This window comes from Mya arenaria, chromosome 7, assembly GCF_026914265.1.
Source record: "Mya arenaria isolate MELC-2E11 chromosome 7, ASM2691426v1".
Lineage (NCBI taxonomy): Eukaryota > Metazoa > Mollusca > Bivalvia > Myida > Myidae > Mya > Mya arenaria.
Window position 1 is genome coordinate 12,763,734 of NC_069128.1, and position 25,395 is coordinate 12,789,128.

Here is a 25,395-nt window from a genome sequence, read left to right on the forward strand (position 1 = left end):
ACAAGTATTGGGCCCAAATTTAGGGCCCATTCAAAGTATTGCATTAAAAGTTCACAATCACTTTGAGGCAATTTGAGGCATTTTATTGCTATTTTCACAATTCTAATTGCCAAGGCCCCATTCACAAACAGGTGTGCCAATAGTATTATTTTTACCACTCTAGTATATCTATTATATGTGTATTCAGCATTTATAATAATTCATGCACTTGATCAAGAATTTTAAACTCTTATTGAACATATACAAGGGGTGATCCAGAATTACGTTGACTTCTTACATATTTTCTATATTTATCGTCTAAATCATTTAAAAATTCATGAATATCTTATTCAAAGTGTTCTGCATAGACGATCTGAATTTTAGAAAAATTACAAGTTTTAAAATCTATGTTAACAAACTTTTTATGTATCTTTCACAACTTGCTTTTCTTCCACGTTTATCTACAAAATTCTGTCAAATTACGTCACATATAACGCTGATGTCATACTAATATACTGTTCAAATTTCTGATGTCATTTCCGTTTTTAAGTCGTTATTTTCTGAGTTGATTACACGTACAGTCTGGGATAAAACATGGCATCATCAAACTTTGTAGAAGTTCGAGCGGTGATAAAGTTTTGTGTTGGATGGGGAAAACAGCAACGCAGATTATGACAATGATGGCTGAGGTGAACATGAAGCAACCTGTGTGCCGTTCATTAGCATTCAACTGGCATTAACGTTTGAGAGGAGGGTGAGATTCCATAGAAGACGATAAGGGATAGGAAGGAAGAAGACGAGGGGCACGATATTAGTGACGTCAGTTAAGAACATCATCGAAAGGGATCGCCGTTTGACAGTCTGTGATGTGACAAGCGTCATCGGGGCGGGGTACAGAAGTGTACAAAGGATTTTAACTGATGCGTAAGGTTTGTGCAAGATGGGTCCCTCGATTGTTGGACTTGGAGACCGTCGCGCATCCGCAATAATTGCCAGATCTTGTGCCAATGGATTGCGCCGGTATTCCCAGAAATTAAGAGTCAGCTTAGAGGACATCGTTTTCATTCATTCCATCAACTTCAAGTTAATGTGCATAATGCGATATCCACGTTTTCTAGAGAGTGGTATTCAAATGTTTATATGCAGTGGATTACGCACCATGAAAAGTGTGTCAGGGTGGGTGGGAAATACTTCGAAAAAAAATGTGACGCTTTATGAGCGCAACGTCACTAACGTCATTGGACTGCGCCGGTCAGGTTTAACCATATGTCATTAATGCATTGTAATTTAGCAAAACAATTATGTATTGTTCTGAAAATTTCAGGAATTATACCAGATATGTTATATGTTTTGTATGTGAATTTTCTATGTTCTATCTGCAACGATATTTAAATTATTAAAAAAGTCCACGTAATTCTGGATCAACCCTCGTAATTTTATATGTAGGGTAAAAACTAACGTAAAAGGGTAAATCATCGCAACGACCGAGGGTGATTTTCGCGAGCACACATAATCAAAGTCCATCATCCCCTGAACAGCCCGGGCCTGCATGCCCCAGATGATCGCCTTGGTACCCTTGGTGAACAGAGGCTTGGTCGCAGGGCTGTCGGGTGTTGAGAGGAACTGGGGTATCTGGGCGACATCTGGTATCTTGGTCAGGTCGGCAGATGAACTCTTGCGGCTAGGCGAGGGGGATGCCTGGTAAAGAAAAGGTAAATTGCAAGAGATGCGTTAGTTATTTTATACAGAACAAAAATGAGATTTTTTGCATTCAGACTGTAAAAATGATTCATTTGATAAGTAGCTGACGAGCCCTAAGTCCTAAGCCTGGGAGATTGAAATATTACAGGTATGCTTTGACACTACTGTCTTGGGGATCAAATATGAGGTGTAAGATATATTTTAAAATGACATTCCATACGATATTTGTAACTTATTATAATTATCTTAAAATGTTACGGCTAAGCTTTACTGTTTGTTAGAACAACACATCATGTTAATCTCATAAATAAAGTGCAACAATAGACATGACGCTTGAATCAAACTGTGTCCTCACTGGGTAAGTTTCTTCAACACTACATTCTATTGAACCCAAGGTCATCTACTTGCACAGGGCTTCTACACTTTCTCATTGGTATAAATACTATTAAAGTCCCAAAACAGTGCAGCTTGAAAGCATGTCAATCAGTTGACAGATTGTTTTACTTCAATTCAGTTTTTTTGACAATATGTGTAGTAATCCATCAATTGAAATGATGTTAACTGCGACTACAATCGACCTTGATATTGAACTACTTTTGTTACAAAATTTCATAATGAATCCAAACTCAGTCATTATTGGTAATATTTTTTTTTCCTGGGATTACCATGTGATTAGTGAATATCTCTATTGTAAATATCTAGGTGATTCAGCGTTACAATCCACAACCTATGATACACATACCACTTCATGCAAATTGCAAAACAAGTTCGCTGCAAAGCAAACACCTACCTGTGTCTTTTTGTTTTTTCAGGTGACATGGGGCATAACTACATTTTACAGCCAGAGTTAATTGCCTTTCTATACATGGGCATAATCTCTAGGCAACGTGTGTTCCAAGGTTAAATTGAATATCTGAGTTTTTTTTATTCATTGCAAATGTTTAACTTTAAGCTTATAAAAATCTCAAAGTGATTTGTTAAATACCAAAGAAGCCAATCAAATCAAAGCAGAATACAGACAAAGCCGAGTGTGCAAAGACAACAAATATTTTTGTACATACAGTGATTGAAAATAAAGATGTCAAGCATACAACATGTATTGATATTTAGCCTACCTGTGCTGCCTAAAGATAAAAAAAACAATAAGATATCTTGAATCCATACATGATATGTAACACAAAAACAGTACTGGTCAAATAAATAGCAATTATTGGCTAATTAAAAAGTACATTGTTGAAATGGTAAGAACTATTCCATTTAAACATATAACCCCCAGGGGGAAGGCACCTTTAAAATATACCAATCACTACAAAAGCAGGGACCAAATTAGCGAAAAAAGACACCCACCTCTTCAAATAATTGCCTTTCACCTGTGGGTTATATGTTTTACTGGAATAGCCCTAAGTAAAATAGTAAAGGTCAATCTTTAATTGTGTTAAGACTAACCATGAAATATTTCTTTGATGCTTGAGATTTTCAAAAACAAGATACCACACAAAACTCAACAAGTTTTCAGGAAAATATAAGGGGAAAAATGTTCCAAGACTTCCAAATATTGCTGAAACGTAAGAGCTGCCACAAACAGAATTAGGCCTTAGAGTAAATTTGACGTAAGCAAACAATTTAACATTGTTATTTCTTGTTACTCATAATGGAGCGCAGTGCCCACTGTGTAATGCATTGTTGAGGTCATGGGTAGTTTAAAGTTGATTTACTCCCTTTTCTGTATACAACATAAATGATATGATGGTCGAAATTGATAACTAAAAACCTTACTGTGTGACCCATTTTTACTGTCACAGTTCACAAGATTCTCACTAAATTCAACCTTAACCCTTTAGCGCATGTATACGAGATAGGCCGACATAGCTCATTAGCAGATGTAAACGCATCTGGCCGACCGTATCCATTACTGGATGTAAACGCATGGCCCGCATATTTCAATAGGGTCATTTTAATACTTCAATTTTGCATCTTTCTTTTTGTAAACAATATCCCGGATGTTTATAAAGATAAAGCTTAACCTTTTGTGTATTGATTTTCCCTCGAAAATGTCGTCTGCTAAAACTTGAAGGTTATTATTTATACTGCCAATCACAGGTGTGAGATCCCACTGTGACGTAATAAAACCTCGAGGAATACAAAACTGTTCAGTATGGAATTTCCCCAAAAACATTGATGTGTAAATCATTGAATATCTTATGTCAGTTGCATTAACCATTAAAATCAATTAAGATTATAATTATTTGAAGATAATACCGGTATTTTGTGTTACAAACAATAGAAACAATAAGTAGCCGAGAAAATGATGAGTAAATTTTCTGCTGAGCTAATCGATGGCCAGCATGGTTCCGGTCGTAAAATAGGTCAAGTAAACACATTTGTGCAAGCGTTTCATGATCTAGATCTTTTTATTCATTACTTTGAAATCATTTCTCGGCTTTCTTTTTGTAAAGAATTTTATGAGGGGGTAATAAAGTTAAACAGACACCTTGGACTGGATCTCTCAGCTGGATGACACCGGATATTCCTGCCACATTTCTGTGTATTAATACACAAGAACATCAATTGTCGGCTTTTTCATCCAGATGGGTCTTTTTTATGATAGGGGTAATAAAATTTAGATCGATCCCAGCATTTTATTACCCTTTGATTTAATGCAATTATGACATTTCAAAGAAATGTTACAATTCCTTCTTGGAGATGCATTCACAGATGAAATAAAATAATTTTATATTTCATTATTGACGCCATTTATTAGATAATTTAATTATCTATAAAAATGTATTCACATAAAAAAGATTTGGAAACAATTGTTTGGAGTTATATTGATTTTAAGGTCATACTGCTGTGTTCATTTTCTCATTTTCAAATATCCTGAAAAGTGCCTATGCAGATAAGGACTGCTTATCACTAAGTTGGATATTGACTGGGAGGTGTAATCTGGCCACTTGTCTATGTGCTAAAGGGTTAAATAAAACCAAGGTCACACTTACCCCTGATCCCGAGTCTGTGGGTAGCAGGAAGTTGGCTGTTGTGGGGAGTGGTTTCGGGTCATGAGGAATGTCACGTTTACCGAGTGCCATGCTGACAATTGCTGTCATGTGTGTCTCTGGGCCAAAAACGTGGATTGGAACACCCAATGTGTTACCTGAAGTAATCAAAACTTAACTTAATTGAAAGTATAAGATGAATTGATTAATTTGTAAGGATAGTAACCAAACGCATGAAACCTTTAAACACAACCTTTTAAGCCACCAGGGTATATACTTAATATAAATCTTATCCTTATACTTCTTGCCGCAGTTATAACATTCGGTGTACTGGGTAAACCATTTTTACAGTTCCATCAAAACACTCAGTTCCGATTTTTAAATTTAAGTTGGATAGGAGACTGTGTTTACAAGAATTTGTACAGAGGATATATTTTTATCAGTGTAGTACTACTGTGGAAAACCTCTCTTACATACGAAATCACTGCTAGTATTCTTGCTGAAACAGCCCTCAGCAATGTAGCAACCATATTGCTATAAGGTACTTATTTTACTTAAGGTGTTAAAGCAGTAATGCTCTGAGGTCTTGTAAACATTTAAACTGTATTTACCCAGTTCTCTCATAATTCTGAGCCCTTCATGGTAGCTGACCTGGGCCTAGCGTACATAAATCAAACATTACCCTCAGTGTAACACTATATTAACTCTCAATACCAAGTAATTCATTAATGCAATGAACCTAAAAACTGAATTACCAAGTTCCCTCATAATTCTTAACCCTTCTTGGAAGTTGGGTCCAGCTCGACGTACGTAGATATTCACATTGCCCTCAATCAATAGCTGCTGGTACTCACGCAGGGCCCGTACTATACCCTGAAACAGAAGATTGAATTTCAGACTCCTAGTTGGTTTAAACTAAAATACAAATATACAATTAAGGAAACATAACAAGATGCTATGCCCAAATACATTCTGAACAAATTTGGTCATAATAGGACAAAGAATTCTCAAGGTACAGGCCTGGAGAAATCCACTCACCCGCTCACAATTGGGAGTGAATATCTTTGGAGTGAATATTGAGGTCGGGCAAGAAGAAATTCAATCATACTCCTCAGCCCAGGTAAATTTGATTGGCTGCAAAACCAGCTTATGTTTAATCAGTGTTACCTGATTTTGTTGAAAATATAGGGCAAGTATTTTTTGTGCCAGGTGAGTAGAAGTTCAGGTTCCCCGTAGGGAGTAAGCCAAAACAATTATTTCAAGGCCTGAGTTATTGACAAGGCCGATTTGAGGTAACATCTATAATAAAAGGGCAATATGGCTGGTTGTTGAACTTGTCCTAGTTATTATGCCCATGCATTTTCTGACCAAATTTGCTGATATTAGACAAAGGCTTCTTAACCCTTTAGCACATAGACAAGTGGCCACATTACACCTCCCAGTCAATAGCCATCTTACTGATAAGCAGTCCTTATCTGCATAGGTACTTTTCTGGATATTTGAAAATGAGAAAATGAATACAGCAGTATGACCTTAAAATCAATGTTACTCCAAATAATTGTGTCCAAATCTTTTTTATGTGAATTCATTTTTTATAGATAATTAAATTATCTAATAAATGGTGTCAATGATGAAATATAAAATTATTTTATTTCAGCTGTGAATGTATTTTCAAGATGGATTTGTAACATTTCTTTGAAATGTCATAATTGCATTAAATCAAAGGGTAATAAAATGCTGGGATCGATCTAATTTTTATTACCCCTATCATAAAAAAGACCCATCTGGATTAAAAAGCCGACAATTTATGTTCTTGTGTATTAATACACAGAAATATGTCAGGAATATCCGGTGTCATCCAGCTGAGAGATCCAGTCCAAGGTGTCTCTTTAACTTTATTACCCCCTCATAAAATTGTTTACAAAAAAAGAAAGCCGAGAAATGATTTTCCGGTATGAATAAAAAGATCTAGATCAAACAAAACGCTTGCACATGACCTATTTTACAGCCAAAACTATGATGGACATTATATAAGCTTCACAGAAAAATTACCCATCATTTTCTCATTTACTAATTATTTCTTTTGTTTATAAACAAAATATTACCTTTAAGTAAATATAATCTCAATTGATTTTAATGGTAAACTGAACTGACGTAATATATTTAATGATTTACGCATCAATGAATTTGGGGGAAATTCCATACAGTACTTAGCTCGTGGTCTTATTACGTCACAATGGGATATCACACCTGCGATTGGGAGTATAAACACCTTCTCAATTTAGCAGACGATATTTTCAAGGGAAAATCAATACACAAAAGGTTAAACTTTAATTTTATAAACATCCGGGATATTGTTTACAAAAAGAAAGATGCAAAATTGAAATATTGAAATGACCCTATTGAAATATGCGGGCCATGCGTTTACATCCAGTAATGGATACGGTCGGCCAAATGCGTATACATCTGGTAATGAGCTATGTCGGCCTATCTCGTATACATGCGCTAAAGGGTTAAGTTATTGATCAGACAAGACTGATTTGAGGTAATTTGGATAACGAAATGGCAATAACTCTCGAGTAACTGTGGGTTATCAAACTTGTCCGAGACATTATGTCAATACATATTATGACCAAACTTAGACAAATGCTTCACAAACTATTTATCAAACAATATGTATGTTCAACTGCCTGCCCACCTGCCCTTCTGTCACAGGTGCAACTATAATACATCCCATTGTATAAACTGACATATATAAAAAATATTTTTTTAGTTGCCATCATAACCTTCATACAGATGTAAGAATTTTGAAGTTATTGCCAAGATCTTTTATTGAAATGAAGCCCTGGCTCCTCATTCACTTGCTTAGGGTTTGGATTCAGCCTTACCTTAAATGTTGCTGCCACGTTAGTGAAGTTGGCAATACCACCACCAATGATGAGGATTTTGCCTGAAAATATTTAAATAATAGTGTGAATGACAGTGTGCATTCAATCAAATGTACAACACAATAAATGAATTCATTCAACATTTTCTCCAGTCCAACAGTTCTTCAGTATGCAATCACTGTCCAACAGTTATTCTATGAATGAGATCCACATGAAGTAAAGAGAGTTAAATTCAAATGCACCTTTTCTTTGGCCTGAAGACATTGGACACTTTTTACACAAGTTGCCAGCTAGGGGATACAAAATTTATCCCCTACCAGAAAATATGGTCAGAACAAAATGCAGGTACACTCAATTTCAGTTGGTTTATCTCCAGTAATAAGTCATAAGTGACAGGAAAGTTTTGGCAAAATCATTAGTCTGTTGTTGTAGGCATACATCTGTTAATAACTTGAGTTGACGGAATACTACCAACACACAAATATTTACCATCTTGAAGTTTTTCTTCGGTCATCAGCATCGGGACAGTTTTGGCAACTCATACGTCTGTTAATCACATGGCTAGCCAGAATACTACCAAAACACAAATACTTACCATCCGGATGCAATTCTTCAGTCATGAGTGACAGGACAGTTATGGTGTACTCGTACATCTGCTAATCATTTGAGTGGCCTGAATACAACCCAAACACAAATACTCACCATCTGGGTGCTTTTCTTCGGTCATGAGTGACAGGACAGTTTTTGCGTACTCGTACGTCTGTTGTTCGCTGGGTGCTCCGGAATACTCTCCGTAGTTGGCCAACTCTGCAGCTCCACCCAGATCACAAATTGTGTCACTGGAAAGACAAACATTTCATCATATTAACACAAAAACTAACTGAGAGGCTTCAATTTCTCTATGCATTTTAATATTATTGAGTTTTTGCACTTGGATAACATGTTCATACTCTTGGCTTGGTTACATCATATTGGCAGGCTCTATTCTAACCCAACCCTCACCACAACTCCATTAGAAATCAGATGTAATTGTCAATGTGATGTCAAACGGGAACCATAGTTTCTAAGTACTTACGCGTAAATCACAGACGCCCCTCCCCCTGCAACCATGGTCCATATCCGGCCTGTTTTGTTCAACACTGTCAACTTCAGGGAAGCCCCACTCTTGGAATCAAGCTCAGCAATATATGCCTCCTGTAGAGGAGTACTTTCTTTTTTAATCACACTTATCACAAACTGTCTATAAAGCATATTAATCTATAGAAACCCTACACAGACCTTTACATTGACATCTAGTGACCTCTTACAGGTATTCCATCCATACAGTGGAGAACAGTCAAATCACCCAGCTACAACAGCACTTAAGACAGGTATTCAGCACACTACCATGATCAGATTACACTCTAGCAACAACACTCCACATTCCTTCACGCCTTCACATTGAAACCCTCAAATTGCAGTGAACATCCCTAATCCATGTATGATGCTCCAATTTCTGAGCACCCTCTGTGCTTTATATGCAGACTTTCTGCAAATCTAGTACAAACTCCAACAGCGCTATCTAGCTTAGGTAGTACATCCCTCCCAAGTGGTGGAGCTAACTCCATGTCATCCCACTGTCCTTTAAAAAGATACTTTGAACATACCTACCTCACGACCTTCACATTGACCTCCAATGGTGTTAGAAAGAATATTCCTGCCAAATGGTGGGCGAAATTAAAAAATATCCCATATGTTCCTTCCAAGAGTTCTCAACACATTGGTCAAACAAAATACCCCTCATTTACCCAACACCCACATGCCTCCAAACTCAACCTTCAAACTGACCTCAGGCAGTGCATCCCTTCCGAATGGAGGGGGAAATTCCAGTTCTCCCCACTGTCCTTTACACAGGTACTCGGCACATTGGTCGATCTTGGCAGCCAGGTCCAGCACATAGATTCCACCAGAAGTCACCACTAAAAACACACAAGATTCATCACTGAAACGATTAACATAACACTATAATTATATAAAATTTTGTAATTTGTAAAAAAAATATAATAATTTTGAATCCATGTCCAAATGCATGTGTTTGTCTATGTTTCTTGCATTTAATCCATTGGTTTATCCATTATGAATACTCAAATCCGTTCAGTTTCATACCATATGATTTGTTCAACAGAACTCATATAGTGTGTTTGCATGTGATTATATGATTTTACTATGCCTGAAAATGTCCTGTCCATCTGGGCTTCTGCACATGCAATTGGGTTGGATATATCCATCTACACCCTCCCCGCCGACCCCCCCCCCCCCCCCACCCCAACAATCCCCAGCCACCCACTTACATGTGAAGATTACTTAAAGTGTTCCTCTTATTCAAGAGATACAATGTTCAATTGTCCTGTCCCCAATTTCTCGAAAATTCTTTTAAAAGTCCCTTAAAACAGGATTAAGCTAAGCTCATTGTTTTTGTTTTTTCTATATTATGCATTCTATTTACGTTTTTTAGATGTTATATAGGAATTATCTGTATGATAATCACAATAAACATTCTTTATTTATCAAAATTGATTTTAAGTTTGTACTTTGGCTAATTGAAATAAGTTACTTAAACCTGTTAAGCTTAAATACTTTCGAGAAATGGGAACCAGAAGGTGCCGCTACCTTGCTGCCATTTAACTTTGGGAATGACAATACTTAACTTTTTGTAAAGTCACTGTTCACTGGAAAATCTATGCTTACCTAGTGGGTTTATTTCCAGGTATGTGAAGTACAGGTCTGTGTAGACTTTGTACAGCGATGTTATGAACTTGGTCAACTGCCTGGAAAATATCATTTAGAATTAGTGCAAACCATCATATCTAAATATAGAAAGAAGTGTTCATTTCCATGATTTTACGAAAAAGCTCAGATGTAACCACCAGTAAACATGTGTTCAACGGAAGCTTTACGATGACATTCACAACTTAAATTTTATACCAAATAGCAAAAACTACTACTAGGAAATCTGTACTGTCATTTCTCATTGTTTGGCTCATTATTGTCAAATATAATAATGGTGATATTCAAGAGCACCATAAGCTGATACTGTAGCTCATCTCCAAGGATGAAAGTTACAATGTCCTAAGTAACATTTAACAAAGAAACAGATGGATCATTTTCCCTCTCTCCACTTGATCTCTTGTGCTCCTTTCCTGCCAAATAAGGGGCATAACTTAACAATCACTTAAGCCAGAGTTATGGCCCTTGCTTCACATGAGTAAATTTGTACTGGTAGTCTATGCACACATTTTCGTGTAAGCACTTGGAAGGTTTTTGATTTAAGAATAAAGTTAAAAAAACAATGCTGACAGCAACACCAACGCAAAATGAAAATTTGCAATATGTTTTCTCACAATAATAAACAAGCTAAATTTGAAGATTGACATTTTTTTAAAAATTAATATCATTGTTATTTCTCACTGTTTAGCTTGTGCAGGAATGTTGACCAGCAGCTTTCCCTCTACATCTGTGGGACTCAGATCCTCTCCTATGGGAACCTCCATTTTCACCGCCTTTGCATCAACATCACCGATATCAACCCCACCCTCATGGTGAAAGAGAATCGTGTCGCCCGAACGGTGGGAGTAGATGCACACATAGTACTCCTCCGACTGAAGAACAGTGAGAGATTTAAATCTCAAATCTTTGCTTAGACCAATACTGATAACTGAACATATTAAAAGTAATAAAATAAATTTTCTTTTCTTTTCCAAGAAAAAACATTAAAGAAGAGAGTAAAATAACCTTTTTATTTTAAATCATATTAGAAATCACTTCAGAATCACGAAATAATGTCAAGGGTAATAACTGTTCATGTGACATCATTTTTACGTGTACAAGTTACATAGTGATGTTTTATGTATTTGGCACTATAATTCTATATTTATGATATGAACTAAATACCATATCCATGGTTATTAAGTACAGATTTCAAAGTTCTGCACAATTGACCCATTGAGACACAATCCTATTCAGGCATCGTATGCATCTAGCTGATCTTATTACTGTCTGCATAAGATCTAATTTTCATCAATACTATGCTAATATGGACTTAATAAACATAAATTCTAGGCAAGCTGAATATTATCTACCAACAGTTACGTGCCTATTTGCCACATAAGTGTTTATCTTGTATCAAGTTCATATTTTTGCTTCTATAATCAGACATTTTTAGAAGCCAGTCCAATGCATGATGGTGATCATCCTGTTTCTGTAATCATTAGGGATGGCAACGAGTAGTAAAATCAGTACTTGAACAATCTTCAAAACGAGTACTTGAGTACTCGGAAAAACTTTAATACCGTATTTCCCCGACTATAAGGCGATCCGCTTATAAGACCCCCTAACTTTGCCCATGAAATCTGGTGTTTTTGTCTAGTCTCGTTTATAAGATGGAGTCGATTTTTAAAGCAAATCCAGCACTTGAAATTCACCAAGTCTGTGATAATGTTCAAGTTAAACAATCAATTATTAACTAAATTTGTTTATTTGCTTGAAGAAATTAGCCGATTTAATGTCAACTGTGAACTCTCTAATGTGGAGGTAGGTTAATAATAGAACAAGGTTACGCAGTAAAGGATTTATTTAAAGTATCACGGTAGGCTTTCTGAAGTGACATGTTCATGTACCCTGTACGCGGGTCATCCTAATATTGGCCATTTCCATCTATGTTTTTCATCCTTAAATAAGTGTTGACTAATGTACTGTCAGAAATAATTATCAATATAACAAAATGTTAATTCATTTATTTTATTTGTGGTTTGTCCTTTTTATTCCATTTTACATATAAGCTTGAACTTAACCAATCCTCATGTAAGTTGTACCACCCAACAGATTTGAATAGCGAAAAAATACTAGCAAAGCGTCCACACATAATGACCCAACTTTTTATGTAAAGTTTAACCTTTTTTATCACAGACGTTCCAAACAAGGAAATTAAAGGACTATATGCAATAATACAAGCACTTTTAAAGCAGTTTTTAAATTAAGATAAAAATTCAAGTAGTTTTAAGGAGTTTTTATGAAAATTCAAGTACTTTTCAAATCTGTGCAAACCCTGATCAAACTGTATTCCCACAGATGATGAATTGTCGGAGCCCATTACCTGCTCATGTGCCACAAATGGTTCTATGATGAATCTTCTCAACCTCCCGAGGGCCTTGCCGATCTGAAACAAAAAATACAGGAATGTCATATGTAACAAGCCAAACAGGGGCAAGGGAAAAATATTCCCTCGACTATTTCTTAAGTTGCAGTCCACATCCCCCGTCCCCACCCATACAAAGAACTTAAAAAATAATGTAATTTATATTTGAAAGATCATCTCATTACAAAAATGCCTTCAAAGAAACATTAGCATACTGTTCTTAAAAAAATTAAGGTAGCCGTATTTATGAATAATCTAAGTGAAACAAATGAAAATAGAGAACCATTCTAATTTTTCAGAACCTTTATTTGAAATCAACTTCATAATTTAGACATTTTTTTCTGCACATTTTTACATTTTTGTTGAACAAACATTGTTATTTGTCATTTAATTCAGCTCAGAAAAAAAAGGAAATTAAAAATAAGTTGCTATATGAATACAGCTGGAACCAGTTTGTTCGAAATCATAAGGAGACAAACATTTATTGAGAATCAATGTATTAATTACCGTTATGTGTTTATCATTATCAGAGACCCTTTACTACATATGTTAAGCCATAACATACAAACAATTAACATTCACACGATATTTGTGAAAACTAAATGATTGATCCATTCCAGGAAATACCATAAAGTTCTTCAGCTAATCAGCCCTATCAGGGAAATCAATGTAAGAAATGCCGCCAAATTATAACCCTCTCTGTATTATATTGATCCCAAATAGTGCCGCAATGCAGGAAAATTCGCTAGACATCTAATCCTGTGGAAACATTCATTTAGTCCATTGTGTTTGAATGACTGATTTTATTTTCCATTAAGTGTATGTAGGAGTTTTTTATGTTGTTTCTCCGCCATAAAAAGCCTTTCCTTTTTTCTTTTCTTTATATATTTGTTGTTGTTTTTTATTTTATACTGATATAAGATCTGTTACCTTTGTTATCATACTTAAGCAACGAATAATTGTAAATGGACTATAATATAATAAAATAAAAGTTTTATGCACAAACAATTAATTATGGGCTAATTTAGGCCAGGTTTGTTATGCTTAATTAAATACTTTTTCATGAATGGTGAAAGAAAAATTCCCAATTTTATTTTAGTAAAAGAATACAACATATTAATTTGTTTATGAAAAAATGGACCATTTTTTAATGGAAAAAATTATGCATCCTTCAGACACAGGGTCTTAAACATTATTTTCTCATTGCTGTCAATCTTTTGAAAGTGTTCTTGTTCATTTCTAGGCAAAATTTAGTCAAATTGACGTATTTTTCCAAAGCCTCATTCAAAAACAGGTGAGAAAAAAGACGTCATATCCACAAGCTGCCACAACAGTTTTATTCCTATTATAATATGGATCATAGCCTATAAACCTAATTATTTCATTGCAAATATTGAAACAGTGAAATTATCACTGAAAACCTCATATAAATCAATGACAAAGACAAGACTTAGTGTTGTTCCCACATAATGCTTCATCTATTCCCTTCATTCAACAGAAAAATAAAAGGAATGGTATGATGAACGGCAGCATAGTATGATTTGCAACTGATGAGATATTCATCTTAATCAGCATTTTCTATGAAGGAAACTGTGTTATAAATGGGAAACATATTTAAGTCTTTCACCCAGTGTTTTCTCTCACCATTTATGGAACTGGGCCTGGGTGTCCCTGATTGGGAAAAGATGAAAAGTGGGTCAGTTCGACTAAAATTGGGAATTCCAATTTTGTCTAAAAATAAACCAAAATGCTTTCAAAACTAGACAGAAAATTAAGGATAAAGAATGATTTAGACTTTGTTTCTTAAATAATATACAAATATTCCATACAAAACATTATAGTTTACTGGGTCTAATTTTTTTATAATAAAGATTGAAACGAGATACGCTGCATAATGCAAAGAAGCCAGGTTTTCGATGATTTACAGAAGAACTCTGGCCTGTGTTGTAAGCATTATATAATTAAGAAAATTTGTTGTATCTGTATAAGAACATGTCACAATGGTTTGAGGATATACACAGAAGACAGGAAGCATGCAGAAGAATGGAAATACATAACAAAGGGAAAGGTTAATCAACTAATAAAGATGATTATGTTTCTTATTCACGCCCACATAAAGGTATTGTTATCATCAGTAAATCATCAAACTCTGCTGTTGGAAAATGAAAATGAAAATGATTTTTAAGGGACTTGTTTGCAATATTTGGACTTAGATAGTTTGTTTACTTTGCTGAAAATAATTCATTTTATTTAGTATCATAATGAAAAAATTAAAAGCTGCATATGAAATCTTATCAATAATGGGGACATCTTTAGTAGAGAAAAACACATTTTGTCATGTTATTTATTGAAACAAGCATATTGGTAACTGTTTTTCTATTTTAAGTGACAGTGACCATGACCTTAGGGGCCCAAAATATGATCCATGATGAAAGGTCTTCATAAACTCTTCCTAAATACCAAGTTTAGTCAAGATATGTCAACCCTTACCGGTACTAAAATTGTTCAATTTCCACCATTTTCCACCATTTTTGTATTTTTATTACCAGTGACCTTGACCCTAGCGGACCTTAATGCAATACCATGAAAGATATTCATAAACTCTTCTTATATTTGAATTTGGTCAAAATATGTCAACCCAAACTTATTCAGTTTCAACTTTTGTTTTTTTCTATTTTTAGTTTCAGTGACCTCGACTTTGACCACAGGGGCCCAAAATGCAATCCCATGAAAGGTCTCCATAAACACTTCCTAAATATCGAGTAAACTCAAGATTTGTCAATCATAAGTTTTTCAGTTTCAACCGTTTTTCTGTTTTTATTAACAGTAACCATGACCTTCACCCTAGGGGCACCAAATTCATTCCTATGAAAAAATATCTTTAATCTCTTCCTTTAAACAAAGTAAAGATATGTCAACCCTTACTAAAGTTTTAAACATAAGATTGACGCCATCTGCCTGGCCGATATGTCTAATAAATGACACAATCATTTCAAGGTTCTTGAAAAAGTAATGATCTCAAATTTGCTTGCTTTAACAAACATATTTCTGTCATTATGTTCAGGTAAATAATTATGCAAAATACAATACCACAATTAGGTTATAAATCAATTAACAAATATGCATTATAAATACAGTTTGCTAGCTTGCCAGTGTGAAAATAAATTACATTGATGTTCTTACTAAATGAAACAAAATTATTCTATATTCTTAACAGCATAAATTTAGTGCACTAAATCTTAAACCACAGTGATATAACATAACTTCATTCCCAAACGTCTTCAAATTATCTTTACCAGCTATAAACTCAATTTATGGTCGTCTTCAATACTGCCATTTACTTCTTAATACAATATTAATTTTCTTTCAAATGGTTCAGGAGCGTAATATTTTAACAATATACCAAAGAATACTACGGTATATAATGTTTCACTTCCTAGCTATGAAGACATATCTTAACAAGGAAGTCGTTACAATTTCCTAAAAGACATATCCTTGTTAGCTTCTGAATTCATTCTTCTATCCACGTCTTATAACCTACATTTTCTTTATTAATAATATAACAAGGCCCTAAATTTTCTTGCTTTCTGCGTACCAAACAAATTGTTCTTCTACCAAAACAACACCCATCACCTATGCCACTACATCCTATTCTTTAAGTCATTTCAGCAAAATTTGTTTTTTACATAAACTTATTCAAACATAATTTCACCATCTATATAAAAAACAACTTTGGAAATAAAATAAGTTTTATTTCTATTACAAAATTAGCTAAGATTATTTCAATTTTATTTTAATTGTTTTCCAATTAATGCTGGCTACTATGAGGCTTATGCTTTTAATTTTTTAATTATTGATAAATGCTGGGACAAGGACAAGGTCACGCTTTTATAGACGTGTCAAGACCCACAATAAATTCATGTGTCACTGACTGTTCCAAGCCTGCACATGTAATCCAACCTTTTTGGATAAAGCTATTTTGGAGAGTGGGAGGTCAGCGTTTGTGGTATTGTATTTTATTGTGCCCTCCCCTTGTGTCTATAAACACGGTTTAATATTTGAATCATATTATTGGTATGTGTTACACATATACACAATCACACTGTATGCATTGCGCATGCCCAAAACCTTACAGATAATCCCGCAACTACAGAAACATCCTGGCAGTTGTAATAGAATAGTACAACACGCATCGTGTGGACTCTCTCTTTATAGAAATCCATTTATTTAACAGCATTTTGATCCCATAATAATAATATTTCTGTTATCAATTTGGCTGAAAAACAACAACTTATAAAAGAGTCGTGGCATATGCTTCAAGGAACCTTAACCGGTCAAATCTTTACGGTGCTTGGAAAGACAAATTGCGGGTTGCCGGGATATAAACATGACAATAATTCACTGTCTGCTTCACTATATAGCTCTGTCATTCTGGAGAAAATCACTCGAAATCTGAGATTCCCTCCAAATCAATACAGCCTTTAAATTTGCCCTATTGGCAGTTTTGGGCGGAAAACTTGTTCAATGCCTACACGATATATAAGACATTGATATCAAATGTTGGAAATAATAATCAGTTGTTGACATAAGGTTATTTGTTATTAATATGTGTTATACCTTATAAATTAAATCAACACAAAAGACGACTAGATGCCAAGACATTGACTTGTTTCCAAACGTTGATTGGTTTCCCACCAGAATGAAATATTGCAAGTTTACTTTTTTAATGAAGTTTATACATGCAATAAGAAGTAACTGTTCACTAAGTCACAGGCCACAACTCTTGTTGAATTGCTTCAAATGCCAGGTAAATTTGAAGGCAAACAAATTCCATTGTTTAATAAAAACACTTTAAATTCTCATTACAATTTAGATTTGGTCAAGTACTTCATTGGAGTTACATGAAACACAAGCTTTTGCAATCAAGAGCCATAACTCCAACATAATATTAAGCAGACCACAATTTGCCTTCCAATACTGACCCACACGCTAATAAAGTTTCATTAGCCTGGGTCAAACATCCTAAGAGATCCACAATACACTATGCTTTAGTCCATTTTACACAATGTCAAGGGCAAAAAATCTGGTTTAACCAAATGAAATGTCAAGCAAAATGTGAGAAGCACAATTTCATATGCTGACCAGCATTCCTAAAAGTTTAAGGAGCCTAGGTCAGATATTGTTGGCACATACTTTTTTAATAGGTCATATATGCTAGTTTTAACTAAGTCAAGTTTCATTACTCTGGTTAGAACTACTAACTGAAAAGTTACACAACATCATATAATGGGACAGCATTCCTACAAAGTTTCAGGAATCGGGGTAAGAGTTAGATGAAAAGGTAAACAAGAGTCGCCGCAATGCGCTGAAACCAATGATTGTCAATGATTGACAGAAGAACTTGAGCTTTCATTGTGACATTCAGTTTGTATCATATGAAAGGTATTCTTAATCTCCCCTTCTATAAACAAAGTTGGTCAAGATATGTCAACCCCAGGTTTTAAGTTCTTTAATTTAATAGGTGAGTTTGACGCTGCCCACCAGGTCAGCCGCCCCCACCTGCCCGAAAAACAACAAAGTCATACATAGTTCTTATAACCAGGTAAAACCTGGTTATAAAGCAGCATGTGTCAAGTACATGTATGTTTAATATTTCCCGTTTGATGACAGGACAGACTCGCCCACCCCTCTAAATAAAATCATGCATTTCTATACATCTATAATTCTTCATCAAATGAAAGCCAACAATTGTAAACTATAAATATACACATTTTAAAAAAGACACACACACACAAAAATTATGTATCTACATGTATGTAAACATAATATAATAAACAAATAAGTTTTGCAACTGACAGAATACTAATTATTTTCTATAGCATGTAAACATGTCAACAGTTTACACAATATCAAAACTTACACCATCATTTGGCTGGGGAGTGATAGAAGAATGTATATATGATGGTTGGAAATGCATGCATAACATCAGTGTTCTCTCTAATCAGTGGCATGTTTTTCACCTAACTGTCAACAAGTCACATTACAACAAAAAAACTCTATTTTAATCATGTTATAATTAATGTAATCATATCTATTCTATCAAAATTATATCCAATAATTAAATTAAAAGCCAAATGTGATTAATCTTACTTAACCGACTTTGAAAAAAAGTTTTAATTGCAATGATTTTTTTGCAAGATTAAGTGAGCGCAACAAGTTTCAAATATAGCAAATGGAAGATAAAAAAGTTAAAATATATATATAGGTACCATGTATGCAATTTATAGTCTGAATCATATGATTATATGTATAGTCAATCAATCAATTGCAAGCAGTTACAAAATGAGCCTTTCCTGTTCTTTTGTATACATTTATGTCTTTTATTTTTGCAGAAGAAAATATCATCTTTTGTTGAGAAACCTTGTGATTTTTGAAAAGATGAAGGCTAATTTGCTATGGGTATAACTGAACCTCCATGATGAAATTTCTACAGAATAGTTTACTCACAGTGAAGTTTTTGCCAAGCTTTTCTTTCAACCAGTCCCGAACTCCAGCAAGATCCACTCCAGCTTTGATGAGCCCAAGTTTCCCACGCCGCTTGATCAGTTGGTCCGGCTTTACAACCAATTTCTATATAAAAAAAATAGTCAATTGTATCTCGTCAACATCTTTGAGCTTTGATTAATTATAGGGCCAATATTAGAAATATATTGACATTGAACTTATGTGACCTTAACATTGAACTTATGTGACCATGAGTATCTAGAGTCCCTGACATTGAACTTATGTGACCTTGAGTATCTAGAGACCATGACATTGGACTTATGTGCCCTTGAGTATCTAGAGACCATGACATTTAAGTTATGTGACCCTGACATTGAAATTATGGGACCTTGAGTATCAACAGTCCCTGACATTGAACTTATGGGACCTTGAGTATCAACAGTCCCTGACATTGAACTTACGGGACCTTGAGTATCAACAGTCCCTGACATTGAACTTACGGGACCTTGAGTATCAACAGTCCCTGACATTGAACTTACGGGACCTTGAGTATCAACAGTCCCTGACATTGAACTTACGGGACCTTGAGTATCAACAGTCCCTGACATTGAACTTACGGGACCTTGAGTATCAACAGTCCCTGACATTGAACTTACGGGACCTTGAGTATCAACAGTCCCTGACATTGAACTTACGGGACCTTGAGTATCAACAGTCCCTGACATTGAACTTACGGGACCTTGAGTATCAACAGTCCCTGACATTGAACTTACGGGACCTTGAGTATCAACAGTCCCTCACATTGAACTTACGGGACCTTGAGTATCAACAGTCCCTCACATTGAACTTACGGGACCTTGAGTATCAACAGTCCCTCACATTGAACTTACGGGACCTTGAGTATCAACAGTCCCTCACATTGAACTTACGGGACCTTGAGTATCAACAGTCCCTCACATTGAACTTACGTGACCTTGAGTATCAACAGTCCCTCACATTGAACTTACGTGACCTTGAGTTTCAACAGTCCCTCACATTGAACTTACGTGACCTTGAGTATCTAGAGTCCCTCACATTGAACTTACGTGGCCTTGAGTATCAATAGTCCCTGACATTGAACTTACGTGACCGTGAGTATCTAGAGTCCCTGACATTGAAATTATGTGACCTTGAGTATCAACAGTCCCTGACATTGAAATTATGTGACCTTGAGTATCAACAGTCCCTGACATTGAACTTATGGGACCTTGACATTGAACTTATGTGACCTTGAGTATCAACAGTCCCTGACATTGAACTTACGGGACCTTGAGTATCAACAGTCCCTGACATTGAACTTACGGGACCTTGAGTATCAACAGTCCCTGACATTGAACTTACGGGACCTTGAGTATCAACAGTCCCTGACATTGAACTTACGGGACCTTGAGTATCAACAGTCCCTGACATTGAACTTACGGGACCTTGAGTATCAACAGTCCCTGACATTGAACTTACGGGACCTTGAGTATCAACAGTCCCTCACATTGAACTTATGTGACCTTGAGTTTCAACAGTCCCTCACATTGAACTTACGTGACCTTGAGTATCTAGAGTCCCTCACATTGAACTTACGTGACCTTGAGTATCAATAGTCCCTGACATTGAACTTATGTGACCGTGAGTATCTAGAGTCCCTGACATTGAAATTATGTGACCTTGAGTATCAACAGTCCCTGACATTGAAATTATGTGACCTTGAGTATCAACAGTCCCTGACATTGAACTTATGGGACCTTGACATTGAACTTATGTGACCTTGAGTATCAACAGTCCCTTACATTGAACTTATGTGACCTTGAGTATCAACAGTCCCTGACATTGAACTGATGTGACCTAGCGTATCAACAGTCCCTGACATTGAACTTATGGGACCTTGAGTATCAACAGTCCCTTACATTGAACTTATGTGACCTTGAGTATCAACAGTCCCTGACATTGAACTTATGTGACCTTGAGTATCAACAGTCCCTGACATTGAACTTATGGGACCTTCACATTGAACTTATGTGACCTTGAGTATCAACAGTCCCTTACATTGAACTTATGTGACCTTGAGTATCAACAGTCCCTGACATTGAACTTATGTGACCTAGAGTATCAACAGTCCCTGACATTGAACTTATGTGACCTTGAGTATCAACAGTCCCTGACATTGAACTTATGTGACCTTGAGTATCAACAGTCCCTGACATTGAACTTATGTGACCTTGAGTATCAACAGTCCCTGACATTGAACTTATGTGACCTAGAGTATCAACAGTCCCTGACATTGAACTTATGGGACCTTGAGTATCAACAGTGCCTTACATTGAACTTATGTGACCTTGAGCATCAACAGTCCCTTACATTGAAATTATGGGACCTAGAGTATCAACAGTCCCTGACACTGAACTTATGGGACCTTGAGTATCAACAGTCCCTGACATTGAACTTATGGGACCTTGAGTATCAACAGTCCCTGACATTGAAATTATGGGACCTTGAGTATCAACAGTCCCTGACATTGAACATACGTGACCTAGAGTATCAACAGTCCCTGACATTGAACTTATGGGACCTTGAGTATCAACAGTGCCTTACATTGAACTTATGGGACCTTGAGTATCAACAGTCCCTGACATTGAAATTATGGGACCTTGAGTATCAACAGTCCTTGACATTGAACTTATGGGGCCTTGAGTATCAACAGTCCCTGACATTGAACATACGGGACCTAGAGTATCAACAGTCCCTGACATTGAACTTTTGGGACCTAGAGTATCAACAGTCCGTGACATTGAACTTACGGGACCTTGAGTATCAACAGTCCCTGACATTGAACTTATGGGACCTAGAGTATCAACAGTCCCTGACATTGAACTTATGGGACCTTGAGTATCAACAGTCCCTGACATTGAACTTATGTGCCCTAGAGTATCAACAGTCCCTGACATTGAACTTATGGGACCTTGAGTATCAACAGTCCCTGACATTGAACTTATGGGACCTTGAGTATCAACAGTCCCTGACATTGAACTTATGTGACCTAGAGTATCAACAGTCCGTGACATTGAACTTATGGGACTTTTAGCATCAACAGTGCCTTACATTGAACTGATGGGACCTAGAGCATCAACAGTCCCTGACATTGAACTTATGGGACCTAGAGCATCACCAGTCCCTTACATTGAAATTATGTGACCTTGAGTATCAACAGTCCCTGACATTGAAATTATGTGACCTTGAGTATCAACAGTCCGTGACATTGAACTGATGGGACCTTGAGTATCAACAGTGCCTGACATGGAACTTATGGGACCTTGAGTATCAACAGTCCCTGACATGGAACTTATGGGACCTTGAGTATCAACAGTCCCTGACATTGAAATTATGTGACCTTGAGTATCAACAGTCCCTAAAATTGATATTATGTGACCTTGAGTATCAACAGTCCCTGACATTGAACTTATGGGACCTTGAGTATCAACAGTCCCTGACATTGAAATTATGTGACCTTGAGTATCAACAGTCCCTGACATTGAGCTTATGTGACCTTGAGTATCAACAGTCCCTTACATTGAACTTATGTGACTTCGATTATCAACAGTCCCTTATATTGAACTTATGTGACCTTGAGTATCAGCAGTCCCTGACATTGAACTTACGTGCCATTGAGTATCAACAGTCCCTGACATTGAACTTACGTGCCATTGAGTATCAACAGTCCCTTACATTGAACTTATGTGACCTTGAGTTTCTAGAGACCCTGACATTGAACTTATATGACCTTGAGTATCAATAGACCCTGACATTGAACTAAAGGGACCTTTTGAATCTAGAGTCCCTAAAAATGAACTAAAAGGATCTTAAGTATTGAGAGTCCCTGACATTGAACTTATGTGACCTTGAGTATCAGCAGTCCCTCACATTGAACTTACGTGCCATTGAGTATCAACAGTCCCTGACATTGAACTTACGTGCCATTGAGTATCAACAGTCCCTTACATTGAACTTATGTGACCTTGAGTTTCTAGAGACCCTGACATTGAACTTATATGACCTTGAGTATCAATAGACCCTGACATTGAACTAAAGGGACCTTTTGAATCTAGAGTCCCTAAAAATGAACTAAAAGGATCTTAAGTATTGAGAGTCCCTGACATTGAACTTATGTGACCTTGAGTATCAGCAGTCCCTGAACCCAGTTCGCAAAACATGTGTTCTGCATGACATCTTGATGTTTGTGTACAGTCATAATAATATTTTGAGTGACATGTTTTAAAGTTGACATTTAAATCACACAAACAGAATCAAAGTCAAATGAAATTAGGATTTTAGCCAAAGATAAACAGGAGGGTGCTGCACCCTGCCCTTTTTGGTAGCAGCCCTCTGCGCTTATTGAGACCTGCTTGTGCACTTTGTGCCTTAGAATTGAGTGTTTAGGGCATTCAAATATTTCCATTGTTGATTAAAAACTTATATAATTATAAATACCTACCAACTCAATATATCTGGCAATTGCAACCTTGTTCTTCTTCAATTAAACACATTTCTAACATCTTTTTGTCAAATTTATAACAAATAAGTGCTTCATGGCCCGATACAGTGTGCCCTAATAACCCTAAGCACCACACCCTGTCCCATTTCTGCAATACCCTGACTTTTTAAACCTTGCTTAAACCCTAGAAGTAGTTATTTCATGCATAACGCTCACCTTTTGGGAATCTTAATACTTCAAATCCACTCTTATAATGTAAACAAAAGCAATTAATAAATAGAATTTTTCAGTAATTATTTAATCAAAATCGGAAATGTCAAGCATAACAATTTCTTTACAAACAACGGTTTTCACTGTACCTGCGTCTGCAGCCAGGGGTTATCCTGTACTAGCTGATCCCAGTTAACATCCTCTGTGACAACAGCATACCGGTTCTTCACACCCGACCCACTCTCCAGGTATTTGTTCAAGAGTTCTTTCCCCTTTGCCTCATAAATAGCCTTCGCTGACATCCTCTGATAAATATAAATGTCCCCTTGAAAAGTTAATATGGAGATTTCATAAAGTGTGTTGCAAAACCAGTTAGCTCCATGAACATCTACATTATACTGACTGAAAAAATGTGAATTAAATTACTGTATTTCCCCGACTATAAGGCGATCCGCTTATAAGACAACCCCCTAACTTTGCCCATGAAATCTAGTGTTTTTGTCTAGTCTCGTTTACAAGACGGGGTCAATTTTTAAAGCAATTCCAGCACTTGAATTTCTCCGAGTCTGTGATAATGTCCAAACTAAACAGTCAATTATCAACTAAATATGCTTGAAGAAAATTGCCAATTTAATGTCAACTGTGAACTGTCTAATGTGGAGGTAGGTTAATAACAGAACAAGGTTAGGTGGAAAAGAAATTATTTACAATATCATTTTTTTGTAGAGCCAAAGGTTCATTCATATTTGCAGTAAACTTAAATCTATCGGCCATGATTGGAAGGTTCTCAGACAAAGATTATTGATTATTATTTTTCCGATGGTATGGTAGGTTCTATCCAACCTAGACACAATCTTGGGAGTAAAATGGGTTCATACGGTAAAGTTTGACCTATTTAAATACAAACCATTGTAATGCATCTTTGATCTTTACACAGCTTGTGCTGTGACAGTCACAAATTATACTGTTTCATCTGCAGCCGACAAACACAATACATTCCATGTGTTAAAAAGTTAAATTTTTGCAGGTGTTTCTTTGGATTTGAGTTGATGGGACTTAAATTAAGAGAAATAAATAACCATTGATGATTGCGGATACATTAATGTAACGGTTAATGAAATGTTAATTGAAACCTGCCAGTAAGTTATGCAAAAAATAACACCGTAAACAATTTTTAAAATATTTTAATTACAAAGGCAGCAAAGTGTGTCTCCTGTGATTAATAACATGTTTTGACCGATAACATTGCATTTGCCAATTAGAAGTTACCGAGTGTTCATCGTAGCAAAACAAAGCAGATGGTCGTCTTAATCCGATTAGTGTGATCTTGCCACTTTTATTGGGGCATCATCAACAGACAATAAATCGGTCAATCGAATACAGTATGTTTAATATTCCTGATTCTGACTCTATTCTAATCTGATTTTT

At 35.9% G+C, this 25,395-nt stretch overlaps 1 protein-coding gene across 1 annotated transcript in view; it reads right to left on the minus strand.

The window, feature by feature from the left end:
• LOC128240238 (ATP-citrate synthase-like) overlaps positions 1-25,395 on the minus strand; it is a 51,127-nt gene that overhangs the window by 22,335 nt on the left and 3,397 nt on the right. The window contains exons 2-13 of the mRNA XM_052956772.1: positions 24,117-24,272; positions 19,242-19,364; positions 12,693-12,755; positions 11,009-11,199; positions 10,289-10,368; positions 9,389-9,519; positions 8,637-8,755; positions 8,264-8,400; positions 7,562-7,623; positions 5,429-5,546; positions 4,677-4,831; positions 1,439-1,677 (exon numbers count right to left, since the gene is read on the minus strand). Of these exons, the coding sequence (XP_052812732.1) occupies positions 1,439-1,677; positions 4,677-4,831; positions 5,429-5,546; positions 7,562-7,623; positions 8,264-8,400; positions 8,637-8,755; positions 9,389-9,519; positions 10,289-10,368; positions 11,009-11,199; positions 12,693-12,755; positions 19,242-19,364; positions 24,117-24,269 (1,571 nt within the window). The 5' untranslated portion in view covers positions 24,270-24,272. The remainder of the gene's footprint in view (positions 1-1,438; positions 1,678-4,676; positions 4,832-5,428; positions 5,547-7,561; positions 7,624-8,263; positions 8,401-8,636; positions 8,756-9,388; positions 9,520-10,288; positions 10,369-11,008; positions 11,200-12,692; positions 12,756-19,241; positions 19,365-24,116; positions 24,273-25,395) is intronic.